This window comes from Condylura cristata, unplaced genomic scaffold (genome assembly GCF_000260355.1).
Source record: "Condylura cristata isolate star-nosed mole 26May11 unplaced genomic scaffold, ConCri1.0 scaffold00025, whole genome shotgun sequence".
In the NCBI taxonomy this organism is placed as follows: domain Eukaryota; kingdom Metazoa; phylum Chordata; class Mammalia; order Eulipotyphla; family Talpidae; genus Condylura; species Condylura cristata.
In genome coordinates, this window is record NW_004567126.1 from 27,011,972 (window position 1) to 27,032,133 (window position 20,162).

The 20,162-nt window shown below is 57.7% G+C and overlaps 2 protein-coding genes across 2 annotated transcripts in view; both read left to right on the forward strand.

Moving 5' to 3' along the window:
• The first annotated feature begins 218 nt into the window (after nt 1-218).
• On the forward strand, nt 219-6,659 carry GPR108 (G protein-coupled receptor 108). The gene is made up of 18 exons (XM_004688856.2): nt 219-362; nt 1,105-1,221; nt 2,005-2,055; nt 2,279-2,361; nt 3,062-3,186; nt 3,294-3,355; nt 3,430-3,498; nt 3,591-3,695; nt 3,943-4,076; nt 4,194-4,269; nt 4,654-4,727; nt 4,809-4,926; nt 4,995-5,125; nt 5,217-5,260; nt 5,496-5,545; nt 5,705-5,788; nt 5,877-6,001; nt 6,096-6,659. The coding sequence occupies exons 1-18, from the start codon at nt 243-245 to the stop codon at nt 6,166-6,168; spliced, it is 1,641 nt and encodes a 546-aa protein (XP_004688913.1). The 5' UTR covers nt 219-242; the 3' UTR covers nt 6,169-6,659.
• A 5,762-nt stretch (nt 6,660-12,421) lies between these two features.
• C3 (complement component 3) overlaps nt 12,422-20,162 on the forward strand; it is a 27,020-nt gene continuing 19,279 nt past the window's right edge. Inside the window, exons 1-17 of the mRNA XM_004689292.2 lie at nt 12,422-12,524; nt 13,185-13,377; nt 13,981-14,140; nt 14,242-14,312; nt 15,671-15,765; nt 15,888-15,970; nt 16,055-16,145; nt 16,325-16,427; nt 16,515-16,641; nt 16,742-16,857; nt 16,962-17,108; nt 17,487-17,696; nt 17,810-18,016; nt 18,890-19,048; nt 19,367-19,496; nt 19,713-19,784; nt 19,922-20,122. Of these exons, the coding sequence (XP_004689349.1) occupies nt 12,451-12,524; nt 13,185-13,377; nt 13,981-14,140; nt 14,242-14,312; nt 15,671-15,765; nt 15,888-15,970; nt 16,055-16,145; nt 16,325-16,427; nt 16,515-16,641; nt 16,742-16,857; nt 16,962-17,108; nt 17,487-17,696; nt 17,810-18,016; nt 18,890-19,048; nt 19,367-19,496; nt 19,713-19,784; nt 19,922-20,122 (2,239 nt within the window). The 5' untranslated portion in view covers nt 12,422-12,450. The remainder of the gene's footprint in view (nt 12,525-13,184; nt 13,378-13,980; nt 14,141-14,241; nt 14,313-15,670; nt 15,766-15,887; nt 15,971-16,054; nt 16,146-16,324; nt 16,428-16,514; nt 16,642-16,741; nt 16,858-16,961; nt 17,109-17,486; nt 17,697-17,809; nt 18,017-18,889; nt 19,049-19,366; nt 19,497-19,712; nt 19,785-19,921; nt 20,123-20,162) is intronic.

The following is a 20,162-nucleotide window of genomic DNA, read 5'->3' on the forward strand; positions in this document are numbered from 1 at the left end:
GAACGATCTTCCCAGTGATTGGTTGGATTGGAGGCGGGATTAGATGTTATCAGCACTCCCATTCGAAGTGGATGCTGTCCATTTGGTGTCGCGCGGGGATGGGTTTGAGAAGAGGTGATCGTTGATTGGCTGGATGCACTGGAAAAGTGATAGACCCGGTCCCCACAGCGCGGCCATTGGCTCCCTGGTAGGCGGGCCCGGGGCCGTCAGAGGCGGTGTCTGGGGAGGCGGTGGCTCCAGAGATGGCAGTGAGCGAGAGGAGGGGGCTCGACCGCGGGAGACCCGGGGAGTGGGGCCAGGGGCTCCTTCTACTACTGCTGCTGGACAGTTGCTCGGGGCGCATCCACCGGCTGGCGCTGACGGTGAGTCTGCCGTGCGGCAGCCTGGGGCAGGGGGCGCAGCTTTGTCGCGGAGCAGCCCCTGGCTTGGAGTGGTCTCGTCCTACCTCCCCCGCTCCTGACGCGGGATGGAGCGGTCCGGCGCACCCCGCTTCCTGACCGGAGTGGTCTCGTCCGAGAATCCCCCTCTTGTCCTCCTGGTGGAGTTACGGTCTCGGCCAAGCTGCGGCCATGCCACGCCCATCAGAGGCGGGGCGTCGCTCCTGGGACCCCCCCCCGCCCCCCAACTTCTAAAGCTTTAAATTCTTGGGGCGGTAGGGACCCTCCGCGCCACTAAGGGGCGCCTCTTTAAGCTCCAGAATGGGGTCCTTTGGGCTCATTGGGACCCTGGGCGCTCAGTTGAAATCCCAACATAATCAGTTGGAATCTAAACATTTTTTGAGACTTGAGGGCCAGGCACACCGCATTGAGTAACTGCTTGTAGGGTGGCTGTCACCCCGTGGGATGCCCAGGCTTTCACTTCTTGGACTCAGCAGTAGCCTGAGGACCCGGAGCCACCCTCCCTGGAGTTGGTGTGGGTCTGGGCTCCAGGCAGACCCGCTGAGCCTCTCCAGTCTGCATTTGGACCGGTTCTTTAAAAAAAAAAAAAAAAAGTGTGCCGGCAGGATGCTGAAGCCTTTGGGGGAACCTCTGGTCAGGCAGGACCCTGGGCCTGGCGTGGTGGGAAGAAGTCTGAGCTTCCTTGGCCTCGTTGGTCTCCGGACAGGGGGAGAAGCGCGCGGACATCCAGCTGAACAGCTTCGGCTTCTACACCAATGGCTTCCTGGAGGTGGACCTGAGCCTCCTGCGACTGGGCCTCCAGAAGGGAGAAAAGACCCCGCTGGTGAGTGACTTTGGGGAATGTGCTGGAGGAAGTAGAGGTGCCTACTTCAGGAAGCCCCAGGTTCTAGCTTCACATCCTAATTCTGCCTGGAACTCACGTGATGTTGGGCAAATCTATTCCCACGTCTGTAACAGGAGATAATACCGCACCCCCTGTCATGCATTGTGGGCTGGGCACTGAGCGCTGGGCACTGAGCTCAAACTTCACTGGAGCGCATGCCAGAACACGGCAGCCCTGCTCCTACAGTGGAAATGAGCAGCTAGCATTTACTCAACAGCCACTTGGCGCTCGGTACTATGCAAAGCAGTTTCCATGAGTCAGTTTCCTCCTAATCACCTCTCAGAGATGCTGTGAAAATGTGACCTGCATAAACCCAAGTTTACAGGTTTGGCACACAGGCTCAGGGACACACGGTGTTTGCTCACAGTCACAGAGCCGGGATGCAAGCCCAAGGGTGCTGGATTCTAGAGTGCAAAGCTGGGAGCCGTGGTCATTTTAAATGGGGCTGGTGGGGAGGAAGACAGGGTGGGCTAGATCCAGAAGACCAGCAAAGAGCTCCCTGAGGAAGTGACGTCCAGGTTGAGTGGCACTGGCTGGCTAGCAGATAAAGGAATAGGACTGAGGAGGGCAAGGTGGTTCATTGGAAAATTCAGTGAGTGAAGGTGGGATTAAGTGCGTAGTAAGTTCAGTAAATGAAAGGCCATGTTTCCGTTGCACCCAGAAATGGCTTAGGGATTCCCTGCTGGATCCCTCCCATTGTCCCCTTTCCTTTCCACCTGCCAGGTGGGGTTCAGTCTGACCCGAGTTCGATCTGGCAGCATTAGATCCTATTCGGTGAGTGAGAGTAATGGGTGGGGGCGTGAAGGGCCCGGGGCTGTGGGAAGGAGGGAACGTGCGAGGGAACGTGCGTCTTCTGCATCAGGAACCCAAAGGCTCCGGTTCTTTCCCAGAACAAGGAGCAGGAAGAGACACCCCTTGCTGGGTGGGTGGGGAGGAGGTAGGGTGGGGCTGGACCAGTGGGTGGCAGTAACCAAGACTCCCTCTTACCACTCCTCAGACCCGGGACCCCCTTGACTGTCCACTCCATAAAAATAGTAGCAACCTCCTGGTTCTCTTCCTCATTGACACCAAAGATCTTCGGTGAGTTGGGGAGCCAGGGGGACCTAGCGAGCCGCCATTTGTGTTTCCCTGGGTGTGATAACCACCTGAGCCGAGGAGGCAGAAGGAGAAGTCAGCTGGAAACAACTCGGATGCCAGTAGGAAGGAGCCACTTGATGCTCAATCTCATGTTCAGACCTTATTTGATCACCAGACTCAGGGAGAAGGCAGGAGGGAGGGGTGCATGGGACCATTGTGGTCTCGGTGCACAAGACCCAGAGACAGAGGCAGGAGTCCTTCACACGCGAATGCTGCCGTTGAGTCCTGCAGGCACCACAGGGTGGGAACTTACAGATTACTTGTGCTTAGTCTCCTCGTTCAGATGACGAAGGGGCGACCCCAGGACTAGTATTTGGAGCCAGGCAGTTCCACACCCAGGCTCAATGATAGCGTGTTGCTCCTCTGTCTATGCAGTGTTTTCTTTTTAAATAAATAAATGTCTTCTATAAAATAATGTGCTGAATTAGAGTGAGTCAGTCTCATGGGGAAGGATCATGGCGGTGTAAGCAGCTGTCTTGATGGGTGGTGGCTGAACACTGGAATTTTGTGACCTCTGATTCCGAACACCAGCCCCAGAGAGGAGACCCAGAGGGCCCCGTGGGTTCTTGAACCCATCAGCACAAGCTGCATCCCTGACCCAGTCAGCTTCCGGGGCTCATTCCCCTTCCCGCCCTTACCACAGAGTCCAGGTACGAAAGTATGGGGCACAGAAGAAGCTGTTTATCTTTCCCGGGCTCCTCCCTGAAACACCCTCTGAAGCAGAGCTCCCGAAGGCAGCACACACAGTCACCGCTAGGGTGGACAGTGGTAAGTCAGGCAGGCTGAGGGGCGGCTAGGGCAGGGTGGCTTTACACCCCCACCCCCAGTATTCTGCTGTCTGTCTACCTCTAAACTCGTTCTCTTGTCCCCCACAGGGACCACCATGGATCCCAGCAAGGCCAAGTCAAAGCCCACAGTGCCTCAAAGAGACCAGCAGGTTTGGGGCAGCCAGGTGGAAGGGAGGAGCCCAGCCCCGGCTGACTGATGCTGGAGAGGTGTCTGTCCCCGCAGGGCTCCAGTGGGGAAGATAAGGAGCTGGTGTTGGGCCTGAGCCACCTCAACAACTCCTACAACTTCAGTGTGAGTGTCTGTGTGCCCGCAGGCCACCCCTCCCCAGAACCAGAGCCCCCTCCCCGCCCCAGCTAAGGCCTCCTCTCCTCTCCCCTGCCCAGTTCCACGTGGTGATTGGCTCTAGGGATGAGGAAGGCCAGTACAACCTCAACTTCCACAACTGCTACAACTCAGTGCCGGGGCAGGAGCAGCCGTTCGACATCACAGTGAGTAGAGGGGAGAGCCGACAGGACTAACTGCAGACTAGGTGCTCGGTGGGCCCGCATCTGCCCGTGCAGGCGCATCCGGGCACATCCTGTGCTTCTTCAGACCTCCCTGCGGCCACACGGTGCAGAGAAAGCTGGGTGCCCGTTGGGAGGCTGACGCCCAGCATCGCTCAGCTGGAGACACTAACGGCACTGCCGGTCCAGGGCCTCTGTGCAAGCCCTGTCACCCCCACTGCCCCCTTTCCAGGTGACAATTCGGGAAAAGAACCCCGAGGGCTTTCTGTCTGCCGCGGAAATCCCCCTTTTCAAGCTCTACATGGTCATGTCTGCCTGCTTCCTGGCCGCCGGCCTCTTCTGGGTGTCCGTGCTCTGCAGGAACACGTAATACCCTTGCCCCCAGGGACCCCATCCAGCCCATCAGGCCTGCCCTTTTCATGCCCCTGACTTAGGCTCCTCTCCACCACCTGTCTCTAACACCGCCTCCCACCCCACCTCCAGGCACAGTGTCTTCAAGATCCACTGGCTCATGGCGGCCCTGGCCTTCACCAAGAGCATCTCCCTGCTTTTCCACAGTGTGAGAGCCTTGGGCCAGGGAGCAGGAGGGGGCAGGCTGGGTCACAGAAGCCGGCACGTGCCACTCCCCAAATGTTGGCACACCCAGACCTCAGGTGTTCCATCTGTCCCGCGACCTCCCTTCACCCATTTTATTGTGCGGCTGGCCGCCCACCCACTTGGTGTCTGCTTGTCCTCTTCCCAGCTGTGACTCGCCGCCTCCTGGTGACGGTCTCCCTGTCCACCTATCCCACTTGACCTTTCCTCCTCCGCTGCTGCTCAGTGCAGCCATTGTTGGCCCTCACTGTCCATTTCTGAGGCCACCCACCCTTCAGCTGACCAGCATGTGTCCTAAACCACCCTGCCCACCGCCCATCTTCCTGACCATCCATCTGTCCACCTCTAGATCAACTACTACTTCATCAACAGCCAGGGTCACCCCATCGAAGGCCTCGCCGTCATGCACTACATCACACACCTGTGAGTGCCCTTCTCTCTGGGCAGGTGGTGGGCAGGCAGGCCAGGAGATGGCTCCCCCGTCTCAACAGACCCCTCCTCCAGGCTGAAGGGTGCGCTCCTCTTCATCACCATCGCCCTGATCGGCTCCGGCTGGGCATTTGTCAAGTACGTGCTGTCAGATAAGGAGAAGAAGATCTTCGGCATCGTGATCCCACTGCAGGTGCGTACGGGGTCCCTGGGGTGTGGGAACGCGTCACGCGTGGCACTGCCCCACTGCCCTCTCCGCAGGTGCTGGCCAACGTGGCCTACATCGTCATCGAGTCCCGCGAGGAGGGCGCCAGCGACTACATGCTCTGGAAGGAGATCCTCTTCCTGGTGGATCTAGTCTGCTGCGGCGCCATCCTCTTCCCGGTGGTCTGGTGAGGAGCCTGGCCCTGCACCCCACCACCCCGTGAGCGGGCGGTGCTGACTGCGCAGTGCTGACTGCGCGGTGTCCCCCACCCCCTGCAGGTCCATCCGGCATCTCCAGGACGCATCGGGCACCGACGGGAAAGGTAAGGTCCTGGGCAGCTGGCCCCCCGGGGACCTCCACGCAGCCTCTGTCTCCTCAGGCACCTCCGTTCGCCCTCATCCTCAGACGCCCCTGTCCGTCCTCCCCTGGCTGCCCCTCACCCCTCCGCCCCCCGTCTCCGACTCCCTGCCTCCTGGACACAGTGTCCTTTCTGCCCCCAGCCCTCCTCACCCCTCCCTCCTGCTGCCCTGCTCCTCATTGTCTGTCTCCACCCCTAGTGGCAGTGAATCTGGCCAAGCTGAAGCTGTTCAGGCACTACTACGTCATGGTAGGAACCCGGTTCTCACACATGACGGGAGCTTTGCCCGGGGTGGGGGACAGTCAGCCCCAGGCACAGCCGCACCTGCTGTCTCCGGCGCGCCCTCTGGCCCAGGGTCTGGCCCCCGCTGGGCACTCCCTGCAGCCAGTGGGCCCTCCGCCCTCGCAGGTCATCTGCTACGTCTACTTCACGCGCATCATCGCCATCCTCCTGCGTGTGGCCGTGCCCTTCCAGTGGCAGTGGCTGTGCCAGGTGAGAGGGACCCCAGGTGGGGTGAGAGGTGGCCGGCCCGGGAGGTGGGGTGCAGTGTGTTGACGCTCCTGTCTGCCCCTCCCCCCAGCTCTTGGTGGAAGGCTCCACGCTGGCCTTCTTCGTGCTCACCGGCTACAAGTTCCAGCCCGCAGGGGACAACCCGTACTTGCAGCTGCCCCAGGAGGACGAGGAGGATGTGCAGATGGAGCAAGTGTGAGTCCCGGGCCGGGCTGGGGGGCCTGGGCAGCCAGGGGGTGGGCCCAGCACCCCTCAGCCACTGGGCCGCCTCCTGACTCTGCACCTCTAGAATGACTGATTCTGGGTTCCGGGAAGGCCTGTCCAAAGTCAACAAAACAGCCAGTGGACGGGAGCTGCTATGATCACGTCCCGCCTGGGCCCGCCCTGCGTCCCCCTCTGTCCTCTTCTCACTCACCCTCCACACTCAGCTCCTCTCCCTCAGTGCGTGGGGAACCAGTGGGTGCCCATGTGCGGTTAACGCCCAGCGGGTGGGCCCAGCACCCCTCAGCCACTGGGCCGCCTCCTGACTCTGCACCTCTAGAATGACTGATTCTGGGTTCCGGGAAGGCCTGTCCAAAGTCAACAAAACAGCCAGAGGACGGGAGCTGCTATGATCACGTCCCGCCTGGGCCCACCCTGCATCCCCCTCTGTCCTCTTCTCACTCACCCTCCACACTCAGCTCCTCTCCCTCAGTGCGTGGGGAGCCAGTGGGTGCCCATGTGCGGTTAACGCCCAACCCCGAGTTCCTGGAGCCCAGTCAGAAGAAGACAGAAGTCCCATCCCCCCCACCCAGGCCTGCTCACAGCCCTCCCCTGCCTCCAGCTGTACAATAATGACCACTCCGTTTTGCTACCTGGTTTCCTTGCCTTTCTGGGAATTGGGGTATGACAGGTGGTGTTTGCGGTTTGGGAGCCTGTACTCACTGCCAGGGAGGTGCTGCAGGTCTAGTAAATGTCAGTGGAGAAACTGCTGGCTGCGGGCCCTGTGCCAGGAGCTGTGTGGGCAGTGACCTAGACCTGCGCAGTCCCGGCCTCAGAGGCTCGCCGTGGAGCCGGGCCGCCCAGCAGCGATTTGGGGCACACAGGGCTCTGGCCCAGCCTGGGAAGTCTGGAGGAGACAGAGAAGGGGCTGAGGGAACTGTGTGTGCTCAAAGGGAGGATGGCATAGAAATGGTAACTGAAGGCCCGCGGAGGCTGAGGCTGAAGAGTGGCTGAGAGCCCCAGGGTGCCGCGGGTACGCCCCATTCTAAAGCGCTAGTTTAGAAAAAACGAAACTGGAGCTCTGAGGGCCTGAGGGCCCTGCCCGAGGTCACACAGCTGTGGGTTGGCAGGAGACTTGGGACACAGCACTGCCCGCAGCAGGCCTGCTGCGGCTGGACTCCCTGGGGCCGAACCTAGCCCCCCTTCGCCCTAGATAAGCAAGATGACCTCACTTCCTTCACATGTCAAGTAGGGGCCCCATAAGACCAGAGTATCACACATGACCACGGTGCCCACCCCAGCACAGTGCCTGGCAACGCAGCCTGGCCTTCCCCGGACTGCCCTGAGCCTTGAGGGGTGACCTCAGGTTGCAGACACGCTTGTGGGCACACCTGTGGGCAGACTCCCAAGACACATTTTTGCCCCACCCCACATTTCACCTGGAGGGAGCATGCCCTACTCCGGCACTCTGGAAAACATTGCTGGGCCACAGGCAAGGACCCGGGAGGGAACTGGGCTGGGGTCAGCACATCGTGCAAGCAGAAGTAGGGACAGGCCCAGACAAATAAATAGCACAGCCGGAAGAAGAAGGAAGTGGGAGGCGTTGCAGGCTGAGGAAGTGGAGCAAAGCAGGAGCCCAGAGTGGCCCTGTGCAGGGCTGGCTGGGCAAGAGTAAGTGAGAAAAACAACACCGAAGGCAGGCAGACGCGCCGGGCTCCGTGCCGGCCCATGTACCACGCAGAGAACGGCGGCTATGGCCATAGGGGTCCGTGCTGTTCTCACGCTGCCATGGTGAGCAGACATCCCCAGAGATGTCCACGTGTCAGCGGGCAGAATGATGGGCACCCCAGGACCCCAAAACCTGCTCTAAATGGGTCCTGCCATTTGCTACATACAGACAAAACATTTCAGTAGAAAAGAACTTGAGCACAGTTAGTGTGCAATAGAAAGAAAACACAGTTTCCAAATAAGTCTCCAAAGTTACCCATCCCCTTGGGGATAAATGCCCGGCCATGCAGGGTTGGCCCAAGGCAGGGCCACCGCGGCTGGGCAGCCCGCCGCAGGCCTAAGGCACGTCCTGGTGGGGACCCGCAGGGAGGGGCCGGAGGGGCCAGGCCAGCCCAGGAGGACATCAAAATCCAAGACAAGTTAAAGGCTGCCACTGTCGGCCTCCCCGCGGGTCCTCGCCCACGTCTCTCTCCAGTGTCTCTCCCATGTGCCCCAGGGCCCTGGTGCAAGTCCGAGACCAAGAAGCAGGTGCAGCTTCCCACCCTCTCTGCTCTCCTCCAGGTCTAACTTCTTCCCTTGGTTGTCTCTCATCCTTTTCCCAGTCTTCAGCTTCTGACCCCTGTTCGGCTCCGCCTTTCCTTGGGTGGTGAAGGGAACCCGAACCCCCCTTTCTGTAGCTCTCACACCCTTACATCTGTCCCAGCCCCTAGAACTGGGCAAACTACACTTTGTAGGTGTGATAAAGTTAAGGATCTTGGGGTGGGGAGGTCACCAGAGGGTCCTTAAAGAGGAAGGGAGTGGTCAGTCAGTGAGGGAGACGATGAAGGGGGAGGTTAGAGTGCCGTGGAAGGCAGGTGTCCTCAGATGGGGGGAAAGGCGAGGATCTTCACCCCTAGAGCCCCCAGAAGGAACATAGCCACCGCGATTTCAGACATACGCCCCCAGATCTGCAAGAGCATAAATAGGTGTTTTGAACCGAGCTTGTCATTTGTGACAACCACAGAAAACAGATCCCTTAGGAGCATGACGTGGGGCCCTGCTGCCTGGCTCAAGCCGCAGCAGCCGGAAGCAGCTGGAGGGTCGTGGACCTGTAAATGAGGAGGCGCGGTGCCTGTGGCCTGGGGAATGACGGAAACACATGAAAAGACAAGATGCTCCACTGAGCCTAAAAGGGCTCCTGTCATGAGCACCTGCTCGCGGGCAGGCGCACGCGGCTCGGCGCAGGGGCACGCTCAGGGAGAGGCGTTAGGCCATTTCATCCTCGACAGGTGGCCCAGCCCACCGCACACCTGGGCTCAAAGGTGCAGCCTGCTGGGGCCCCCGGTTGTGTGTGGGGTCTCTCGCTGATGGAAATGTCAAAGCTGGTACCTATTACGCATCTTTTCACAGAGGACAAGGAACAGACCCAGCGGCGAGGAGCACTGGACTGGAAGTGCGGGGTGTGCAGTAGGGAGGCAGGGGGTCTGCGAAGGGACAGCCTGGCAGGGCTCCCAGAGGCGCTGAGTGCTGGACATGGAGAAAGGGAAGTCTGGCAGGGGCTGGGTCCAAGCAAGGCTGGAGGGAAGTAGAGCAGGTGATGAAGAAGACGAAAATGCCCTCCCGGCTGGGAGCCTCGCGCCTTGCTCAGCCGCCACCAGACCTCTGCGTGCTGATGCTTTGCCCTGCAGGCCTAGGCAGTGCTGTGACTGCATGACCCTTCGCAGAATGGGAGTGAGGTTGGAAGCCAGCCTCGGGCCCTGCGTCCTCTGGGGGTGGGGGGGGTCCTGGTGCCCAGGCCTCTGCTGAGGGTGTGCAAGGCGGGTGGAGGGAAGGAGCCAGGTCAAGGTTGCCTTTCAGTTAATGAGTAATGAGTCTGGGAGAGAAGGGGAAACCCGTGCTGCCTGAAAGGGGGAGGAGGGACCTGACCCTAGGTTCCAGGAAAAATTCCCAGAGGGCAGTGTGGCAAGTGTGGAACTGAAGGGCAAGGGGACAGGGCGCCCATGCTGCTCTCAGGCCTGGGGTGCCTCTGTGAGGGGAGGGTGGGGGTAGGGGCCCTTCGGTCCCACCACCCAGAAGGAAGACATTCTTCCCCCTTATCCACCCCTGTTCTCCACCTAGATTTGCCAGCTAAAACAGGGCGTCTGGTTAAATGTGAATTTCAGGTAAATACTAGCATGCCTTTGTCCTGAATCTCACTTGGCTCAGCCCAGGCACAGACCTCCCTCCCTCCCCTCGGGGCCCAGGATGATAGCCAGTTGGCCGGATAACTGGAAGTACTCTAGCGCCTTTGATTATCAGAACAGCAGGATTTATTCAGTCCCATTGCTCAGGTAGATTGACGAAGGCTGGGACCCAAGGACCTAGCAATGTATGCAGATGGAGGGAATTCCTCGTCAGAAATGCTCAAGGCGGACATGGACCCAGGAAACGGGGTGGGTATATTGAGGGGTAAGAGGGAAGGAAGTAGGGGAAGTAATGAAGGGTTGGGGGATCTTAGCAGGTACCTCCCACACAGTTCAGAAATTGAACCCTGATTCTGGAGAATAAGCTGGTGTTTACACACGCCCTCCTCCTCTTCAAAAAAGAAAAAAAAAAAAAAACAGGTGTCGCAATAGAAAGCAGACAGAAGCCAGAGGCCAGGTGTGTCCTGTTTCTCCACGCCTCCCTGACTATGGCATAGGTACACGACCAGGAAGACCGTAGTTTACAGAAACAGCCCTCCACAGGCAGGGGCCCCCCTACACACCAACCTTGCTTCCACACCAACCTGGGCTTCACCTGCTCCCCAGATCCTCAGCCTTGCTGGGACTTGGGAAAGAAGTGAGTTAAAATGACACTGGGCCCAAATCCAAGTTGCCCAAGCCAGTGGGGAAAATGACAGTTTCTCTCCTTGAGTATGTAAGTCGGTACAACCGCGGATGGGAGTCTGTGGATCTCCAGAAAGATTGTTAGTGCAGGAGACTCTGAACCAGGCTCATGTCCTGTCGTCACTCCAAGGCTGTGATGTGTGTGCCGCTGAAGTTACCCCGTTTTACATGAAGAAGCTGAAGTTCAGAGTGGTTCAGTGGCATGCTCAAAACTCAGTGAGTGAGTAGGAGAAGAGACAGGGTCGAGATTCCTCCCTGAAAAGTGCATGGCTGGTGCCAGTGGAAGTCTACCACTGGCGGGGTGGTGCCTTCCTCATACAGTGGGGCAGGAGGCAGCTGCAGTAAGAATGAAGCAGTTCACGCACTTACATGAAGCAACTCTAAGGTACAGTGTTTATCAAAAAAAGCAAGATACCACCAGGGAAACCAGAACACACGGATGTTTGCTTTTAAAAGCTGTGGGTGGTTGTAAATGTAGACATCTCTGGGAAGAAACTGGAGATCCGTTTACACCTAAGTCCTGCCCGAGAGTGACTAACTGGCTTCCTCCACTCGTCTATCTTTTAGATGTTGAAGGACATGAACATACTGCCTATTCACACACACAGACTAAACAATAATTTATAATGAAAATACATTAAGAGACTACTGGTTAAAAGCTAGCAGGGCCCTCTCGGGTTAATGGCAGCACTATAGTGATCCTGAGTCCATCCCCAGCTAGGGACGTGACCACGTGGTGCAGCAACTTCTCCTTTCTTGCCCGCTGCTCTCCTCAGCAGTGTATTTTCAGTCAATTTGCCTGTTCCGTTCCCCACTCTGTCTCTGGTGACTCCTCTCAACCCTCCTCCCACCCCGCACCTCTGGCTTGTATGCATAAGTAAATCAATCTTAAAAAAAAAAAAAAAAGCCAGCAATGGGAGCCTTCATCAGTGATGACACTTTTTTTTAAAAGATTTATTTATTTATGCATACAGAACTGGGGTACAGGCCAGAGGTGCAGGGGCAGCGAGAGACTTCACCAGAGACAGAGTGGGGAGCAGAACAGGCAGATCGACGAAGTACACTGCTGAGGGGAGCAGCGGGCGGTCAGGAGAGGTCTGCCGCGCCATGTGGTCACCTCCGGGGCAGGCGGGGATCGAACTCATGCGGAAGTGGCTTTAGCTTCTCAGTGCAGTGCTTTAACCCGCTGCGCCACCACGGAGGGCCAGTGATGACACTTTTTAACCATCATGGCCACTCAGGCATCCTGGCAAGGATAGATGAAGGGAGTTCCAGGGTCCCCTTGCCCTAGAAAACATGCTGGGTGGTGAACTCCTTTGCATGCATTAAAGCCTAAATGAAATGTCCCCTCCTCCAAGAAGCCTTCCCTGACCATCCAAGAAGCAGAGATTTTCTTCTCTAAGGAAGACACCACTCCATGGGACTCGGAGTGTCCGTGCTAGACTGGACTTCCAATCCCAGCTTGGCAGTCTCTGGAAGTGGGCATTGGAAGTGAATTGGAAGCCGGGTGTATGGGGCAGAGGAGGGATTCTCTGAACTCAGTGATTTTCCATTACAAAGTGGGTAGAGCAGGGCAACACTCCTGTATGCCAGGCCGCTGTGACCTTGAGGCAGGGGACAGTTGTGCTTGCATATTGCAGGACAGGCCCTTAGGTCACTTGCCCCAGGACATGCTGGCCCCAGGGACTGAAAAATGTAGGAAACAGTATTGAGAAATCTGGGGCAGCCCCAAGAGGCTGTGCAGAGCAGAGGGTTGGGCCCAGGGTTGGGTGTGGGGAGCCATATAAAGGCAGTTCCAGTTGGCTCTACTCACTCTTCCCCATCCTTTCCTTTTGTCCTTCTGTCCCTCTGTCCCTCTGTCCCTGCACCATGGGGCCTGCCCCAGGTGCCAGCCTGCTGCTGCTTCTACTGACCTGTCTCCCCCTGGCCCTGGGGGATCCCATGTGAGTAGTCTAGACCCCACCCCAAACCCACTCTGGAGGCAGAAGGGTACGGGTAGGTTCCTGCTAATTCAGGGTGCGTTTGGGTGTCCGTGCAGGACACCCTGAGTCACAACGCTAATACATTTGGGCTACTGTGAGCCCCAGTGTTTAGGAGCTGGGTGTCTGTGGAATTCACATATTGTGAGAGGGAGGAGAGTGTAGATGTTTATACAACCGGTCTGTACCTTTGTTTGTAGTGTTTGCACCAATACTGGGAGGTTTAAAAGTATGGATGGAACTTACAGGATTTGGGAGTTTACGCTTTCAGGATTTATGGGTTTTAGAGTTTATAGGTTTACGGATTTGGTTTATGTCGGCTCAGGGTGGGAGTGGAAAGCTAGAGGTTTAGGGTGTTTGTGGGTTTGGATTTAGACGTAAGTGCATTTGGGTCCCAGTATTTATATTTTGAGGTATAAAGGGACTCGGGGGCTTTAGCGGGTGTGGCTTTGGAAATCTAGAGACTTGGGGGAGTTGCTGGCTCTGGCTTTGAGGTTCAGAGTTGACTGTCACACAGCGCTGGGTCCCATCCAGGATCAGAGCCTGGGCTACTTGGATTTAGTGAGGGTTGGACTCTCGGAGGTCCTGGGGATGACAGTTCACCTCCATGCCTCCCACTGGCAGGTACTCCTTAATCACCCCAAACATCCTGAGGCTGGAGAATGAGGAGATAGTGGTACTGGAAGCTCACGATGTGCAAGGGGACATTCCTGTCACAGTCACCGTCACCGACTTTCCAGCCAAGAAGCAAGTGTTGACCAGCGAGAAAACCATGTTGACAAGTGCCAATGGTCACCTGGACACAGTCACCATCACGGTAGGTGCCTACTGCAAGCTGCCTTGAGGGCCCCCCAACCTTCTCCCCAAAGCCCCTGTCCTCTCTTGACACCTCCCCTGTTTCCGCCCCATTCCAGCCCTCACCTCCCTTGCCCGTTCCCTAAGAGCCACACCCTATGCAGAGCCCCACCTCTTCCAAGGCCCCCCATGACCTCCTCCCATCCTGACTCTCTGGCATTCTGAACTCCTCCTCGCCCCAAGTCCCCTCCTGTTTCTGAGGCCCCCTCTTCACCTCCCCTCCTCCAGTTTTCTCTGCTCACCATCTCTCTCTGAGGCTCTTCCCCAAAGTCAACCCTTCCCCTCTTTAAGTCTCCGCTCTTGGGGTCCCTTCCCCATCTGAGCGCCCCCATCCTCTGAGCACCCCCCCTCTGATTCACTAGCCCCATCTCTGATCCCTACCTTGCCCCTTGCTTCTGCTTGCAATAGCCCTTGTCTCCCAAATCCGGGCAAACCAGGGAGCCCAAGAGTGATGGGGAGACTCAGTGGAAGGAGAAGCAGGCCGGACCTCTCCTAAGCCCTAACAACCGGACTTGAGGGCAAGAGGACTGGGCAGAACCCTAATGGCACCTTGGTCCATGTCTAGATCCCGGTCAGCAAGGAGTTGAAATCAACGAAGAACAAGTTTGTGACTGTCCAGGCAAACTTCGGGAAAGAGCAGGTGGAGAAGGTGGTGCTGGTGAGCCTTCAGAGCGGGTACCTCTTCATCCAGACAGACAAGACCATCTACACCCCAGGCTCCACAGGTGAGGGAGTAGGAGGCACTGGAGGGGGGGTGTCGCGTGTGGGAAGGGGGGGTCGTGAGTGGGAAGCGCGGGGCTCACGGGGCTCTCCCCTTTTCTCCCAGTCCTGTACCGGATCTTCACCGTGGACCAAAACCTGCTGCCCGTGGGCCGGACTGTTATAGTCAGCATTGAGGTACCGGCTTGATGGAAGAGGGGTCCGGGGAGGGATAGCCACAAGTCCAAACACAGACAAGAGGGAGACAGAAAGAAACGTCTTTAAAAAGCTTAGCAGTAGGAACAAATAGAAGCGCAAACACAGAATAGTCTGGAAACAGGGTGGAGACCTACGGAGACAATTTGGAGCGATGCACGCTCCCATATTTTGGACCTACATCACACTGGACGACGGGTCCCGGAACATGGTGGTCATGACAGGAGTCTGTCCTGCCTACTGCCGCCAGAGGGCGCTTGCTCAAATGTCACCAAAGCCCCAATTTTGCAGCGGGGACTTTCTGAGCACCCTATAAAATTGTACCCCACGCACAAACGCCCAGGCACATACATACACACACACTCCACTCTTTCTTCCTCCTGCCATCTCTTCCTCTTGTGAATTGGATGTGTTTGTTAATTTCCTCTTCCCTGACTGCCGTGGAACACCAGCTCCTACAGGAACAGGTTTTTGTTTGTTCAAGGCTGTATTCCAAATCGCACAATCATTGGCATGCAGTGGAGCTTAATAAAAACGTCCTGGAAGAAGTGAGGCAGGGAGAAAGAAGGAACAGAGAGCACTGAGGAGGAGAAACAAGCGGAGAAAGAAGGGCGGAGAGAGGGGAAGGAGGAGGGGAAAGCAGAGGGAAGGCTGGAAGAGCCGCTGTGGCCACAGGGTCATGGTGAGTGTAGAGATCATGTGGAGAGAGCATGATCCCCACAACAGCACCAGGCTCTGAAGGCCCTGAGCGGGCTGCAGGACTACTGGGGAGAGTTCTGCAGGGAACAAAGCTGGGGCCCACCTCCAGTCTGACGCCTCCAGTCTGATGTCGTATCTGCCCTAACCCCAATTCCCAGAGAAGCCAGTAGGAACAACCACATCTCTGTGTCTCCCAATGTCTAACCGCTGGCAATGTATGGAACAGAATATGCATTAGACCAAACTGAACATAAAGCTATTCTTGAGGGTCAAAAGCCTAAAGCAGGCAATTACACCTGGCCCAGCCCAGATCAAATGCCCCAAAGTAGTAATTATTGCTACTTATTATTAGGTGTTACTTGTTATTAGTAGTATTCAGAGAGAAAAATGGCAATGAGCTCCTGTTCATATTAAATATGTCCCAAGCCAATGAGGTGGGGACGAGATGGAGCTCCGTTTTCTAGATGGGCCCCCTTGAGCACTTAGCCAGGATCACACAGCTCACAAGTGACACCATGGAAATATGTTCTTGTTCTTCATCGCTGACTCTATAAATACGGCACAAAGAAAGGCCAGGCGGGGAGAGGGAGAGAGGCTAAGATAGTCTCTGAAAAGCCACATGCCTCCCCCTCTCCCCACAGACCCCCGACGGCGTGAACATCAAGAAGGACTCCTTGTCTTCTAACAACCAGGGTGGTATCTTACCCTTGTCTTGGAACATTCCAGAGTTGGTCAAGTATGTCAGGCCCTCCTAGAGGGTACCCCAAACCCAGGAGAAAGAGTGGGAAGCTGTGAGACCTTGTCAGATTTCTCACCTGCCTTCCCTCCGCTCCCCACTGTCCCCCGCCCCCACTCCAGCATGGGACAGTGGAAGATTCGTGCCCACTATGAAGAATCCCCACAACAGGTCTTCTCTGCTGAGTTTGAGGTGAAGGAGTATGGTAAGAAGAGGAGCCTGGAGCAGGGGGGGAAGGCTGGGTCCAGTGCTGCTCCCCAAAACTAGTGCCATCTCTTCCCCCCTCCAGTGCTACCCAGTTTCGAGGTCCAAATAGAGCCTGCAGAGAAATTCTACTACATCAATAACCCAAAGGGTATGGAGGTCACCATCACTGCCAGGTGAGGAGCTAAGGTAGGGCCAGGTGGGGACCAGGTGAGGATATAGGTTAGTACCGGGTAAAGGGCCAGGGGAAGGTAATGTGAGGAGCTGGGGGGCTCTGGGTCCGTGGGAGTTGGGGGTAGATTCGGCTTTTCGGAAGGGGAGACTCAGACCATGCTGAGACGGTCCTTCCGGGCAGGTTTCTATATGGGAAAAATGTGGAAGGAACAGCCTTCGTCATCTTCGGGGTCCAGGATGGTGACCAGAGGATTTCACTGGCACAGTCCCTCACTCGAGTCTTGGTACCTGACAGAGCCCCCCTCCGAGCCCTGCCTCTCCTCTGAGCCCCTCCCTACCTGAGCCTCTCTGAGTCTGCCTCTCTTCCCCAGATCGAGGACGGCAGGGGGGAGGCTGTGCTGAAAAGAGAGGTCTTGCTGGGAGGCGTGCAGCCCTCCAAAGCCGAAGCCCTGGTGGGGAAGTCCCTGTACGTGTCTGTCACCGTCATTCTAGACAGAGGTGAGGCCTGGGCTGCGGATGAAGGCCTAGCACCCCCATGTCCGTGGGGAGGCCCCGTGTTCAGAGGCAGCCCAGGAGCTCACTGCTCGACACCCCTCAGGCAGTGACATGGTGGAAGCAGAGTTCAATGGGATCCCCATCGTGACCTCCCCCTACCAGATCCACTTCACCAAGACACCCAAGTTCTTCAAGCCAGCCATGCCCTTCGACCTCATGGTGAGACACAGGGCGGACAGACCTCGCCCTGTCGCCCTGTTGCTGAGCTTTGGCCATGCCTCCGGGCCCTCCTGACCCCGCTGCACCTGCCACTGTGTCCACAGGTGTTCGTGACAAACCCTGATGGCTCCCCGGCCCCCCGAATCCCCGTGATGACCCAGGGCTCCGATGTCCACTCCTTGACCCAGGATGACGGTGTGGCCAAGCTGAGCATCAACACTCCCAACAGCCGGCAGCCCCTGAGCATTACTGTGAGTCTGGACCGAGCCTCGGGACCCCACACTGGGAGGTGGGGAGCTCTGTCCATCCACCAGTGTCCTGGCATTTGCACAGAGGGATCCTGTCAAATGCATGGTGTAGGCTTTGTGTCTGTGTAATGGGATGTAGCCATTTTCAAAGAGCTGCAGAGAGGGACCCTGCACACTGGGGTCCTCCTGCTGGGGGACCTCTGCGATGACCATCGAGCCACCTGGAGAATCCAAGGTCCTCTCCCCAGCTCCCCAAGATCCTCACCCTAAGCCATCTGCAAAGTCCTTCTTGCCGCATAAACCAAGTCCCATATTCCTAGATCCAGGGATTAGGATCAGGTGTATGTGGGAGGCCAGCGTCCATCCCTCTTCCCCCACCAGGTACACACAAAAAAGGAGGATATCCCAGAGGCACAGCAGGCCACCAAGACCATGCAAGTCCATCCCTACACCACCCACAGCAACTCCAACAACTACCTGCATCTCTCTGTGCCCCGAATGGAGCTCAAGCCAGGAGAGACGCTCAATGTCAACTTCCACCTGCGAACAGACCCCGGCCAGGATGCCAAGATCCGATACTACACCTACCTGGTCTGTGGCTTCCTGGAACCCCCTGCCTCCCCTCCTCTCTTCCAGCACACCCAAAAGCCCCCCCGGATCCTGGATCCCCACCTTCCAAATCCTTCTGCTGCCTGTCCCCCCAGGTCCTGAACAAAGGGAAGCTGTTGAAGGTGGGACGGCAGGCTCGCGAGGCCGGCCAGGACCTGGTGGTCCTGCCGCTGTCCATCACGACGGACTTCATCCCTTCCTTCCGCCTGGTGGCTTACTACACGCTGATCGGCGCCAGCGGCCAGAGGGAGGTGGTGGCTGATTCCGTGTGGGTGGACGTCAAGGACTCGTGTGTGGGCACGGTAAGTCAGCTCCCCGGCACCCCGCAAGCCCGTCCTGGGGCTCCAGCTGGCCACGGCTTTCCCAGTTGGCTCCCCCTGTCTCTCTCCTGTGTCTGCAGGGTCCCTGCCCCTCTCTTTTCCTTTCCTTTTCTGTCCCAGCTCCGAGCAGATACACCTCGTACTATAGATACACCTCGTACTATTGCGCGTGGCAAATATTTTGGCTTTTGGCACATTAGAGCTTCACGGCAACCCAGCTTCGAGTACTGGCACCATCTGCCAGCTGTGTATGCTCCTCCTATGTCTCTGACCCACATTAATTAAGGTGCGTGCACTGATTTGAACACGCCCCATTATACACCTCATGGGCCATAATGGACCCAGGCCCTGTCACGAGTGGGTGGAAAAACAAGTGAATGAACAAACACCGTTGACAGTTGAATATCGGCTGTGGCCAGAGTCTTTCATTAGAAGTTGAGTGAGGTTTTTTGACCAGAAATATGCCCTGGAAACCTAATTGACTTATATCAGTTAGGCTGGGATCAAATGGGTTTCCATTAGGTGTCTTTCACTCTCAAGAAACTACTCACATTGCTGAGGATTTAGTGCAGTGTAAACATAGCCTCTCTGTGCACTGGGAAGCCCGGACATTCATGTGATCTGCTTTACTGCAATACTCAGCTTACCGCTGCGTCCTGGAGCGAGCACTCCGAGGTGTGCCTGTCTCTCTCGCGCACTCGGTTTTCTCTCCCCTCCACTTCCCACCTGAAGCTGGTTCTGCCTGTGCCTCTTTCTCTGTCTCCGCCTTTCAGCCCAGAACTGCCCCCGCCCTTAGCTACCCCAAAGCCAGGGACTCACAGGGTGACATCTCCCCCCGCCTCTGCTTCCCCACAGCTGGTGGTGCAAGGCAATGAAGACAAATACAAGCAGCACCTGCCCGGGCACCAGATGACCCTCAAGATCGAGGGCGACCACGGAGCACGCGTCGGGCTGGTAGCTGTAGACAAAGGCGTGTTTGTGCTGAATAAGAAGAACAAGCTGACTCAGAAGAAGGTGTGCCCTTGGCTGCCCCGTTGGGTAGAAGTGGGAGGCAACGGATGTCTTTGCAGGGAGACGGAAATGGAGCCCCCAGAGCAAACGGGCTTGGTGGGGCCGCAGGAGAGGTCCAGGGGTTGAAGTTCAGGTTGAAGATGGGAACGCAGGGGCTGGTCAGCGGAGGGGACACCTCCGGGCCCAGCAGCAGCATATTCCAGAATCATCTGCTGGATGCTGGGATAAGGCTGGGACGGGTGGGACGGATGAAAGTGCTGGCCCCTGCGAGGAGGCCTTTCTGGCCTGGCCTCACCCCACCTTGCCGGGCCCCACCGACAGATCTGGAACATCGTGGAGGATGGAGACATTGGCTGCACGGCAGGCAGTGGGCAGGACTACGCAGGCGTCTTCGCCGACGCGGGACTGGCCCTGCAGACCAGCAAAGGCCTGCAAACCAAGCAGCGGACAGGTGAGGCTGCCCCCGGGAGGCGCCCAGATGCAGGAGCGGAAGGGCGGGGGGCCTGAGGCCAGAGCCCGGGTCCAGCCCTGCCCCTGCGGCCAGCAAGTCCCTTCAGTGTCTCTATATGTCGAATGGGAGCGCCGTACCCCACCTCCCGTCTGGTGAGGAGTAGGCGCTGTAGCACCTAGGGATCTAACCCATCTTGCTCTGCACCCTCCTGCCCAGACCCTGAGTGCCCGAAGCCAGCCGCCCGCCGCCGGCGCTCTGTGCAACTCATGGAGAAGCGGAACGACAAAGGTGGGGTCCCCACCGCCCCACTGCCCCGCCCCCACCCCCGCCCCACGGAGGGACCTGAGGAGGAGGAGGCCTGGGGGGAGGGGGGACCTGCCCCGCCCTCCTGCTGGGCCTGAGGGTGACTGGGGGTGTGTCCACAGCCGGGCAGTACAAGGACAAGGAGCTGCGCCGCTGCTGTGAGCACGGCATGCGTGAGAACCCCATGAAGTTCAACTGCCAGCGCAGGGCCAGGTTCATCAGCCTCGGCCCGCAGTGCGTCAGGGCCTTCCTGGACTGCTGCAACTACATCACCAAGCTGAGGCTGGAGCACAGCCGCCTGCAGCCCCTGGGCCTGGCCAGGAGTGAGTCTGGGGCGCAGCGGGCAGCCCGGGGCGCGGGGTG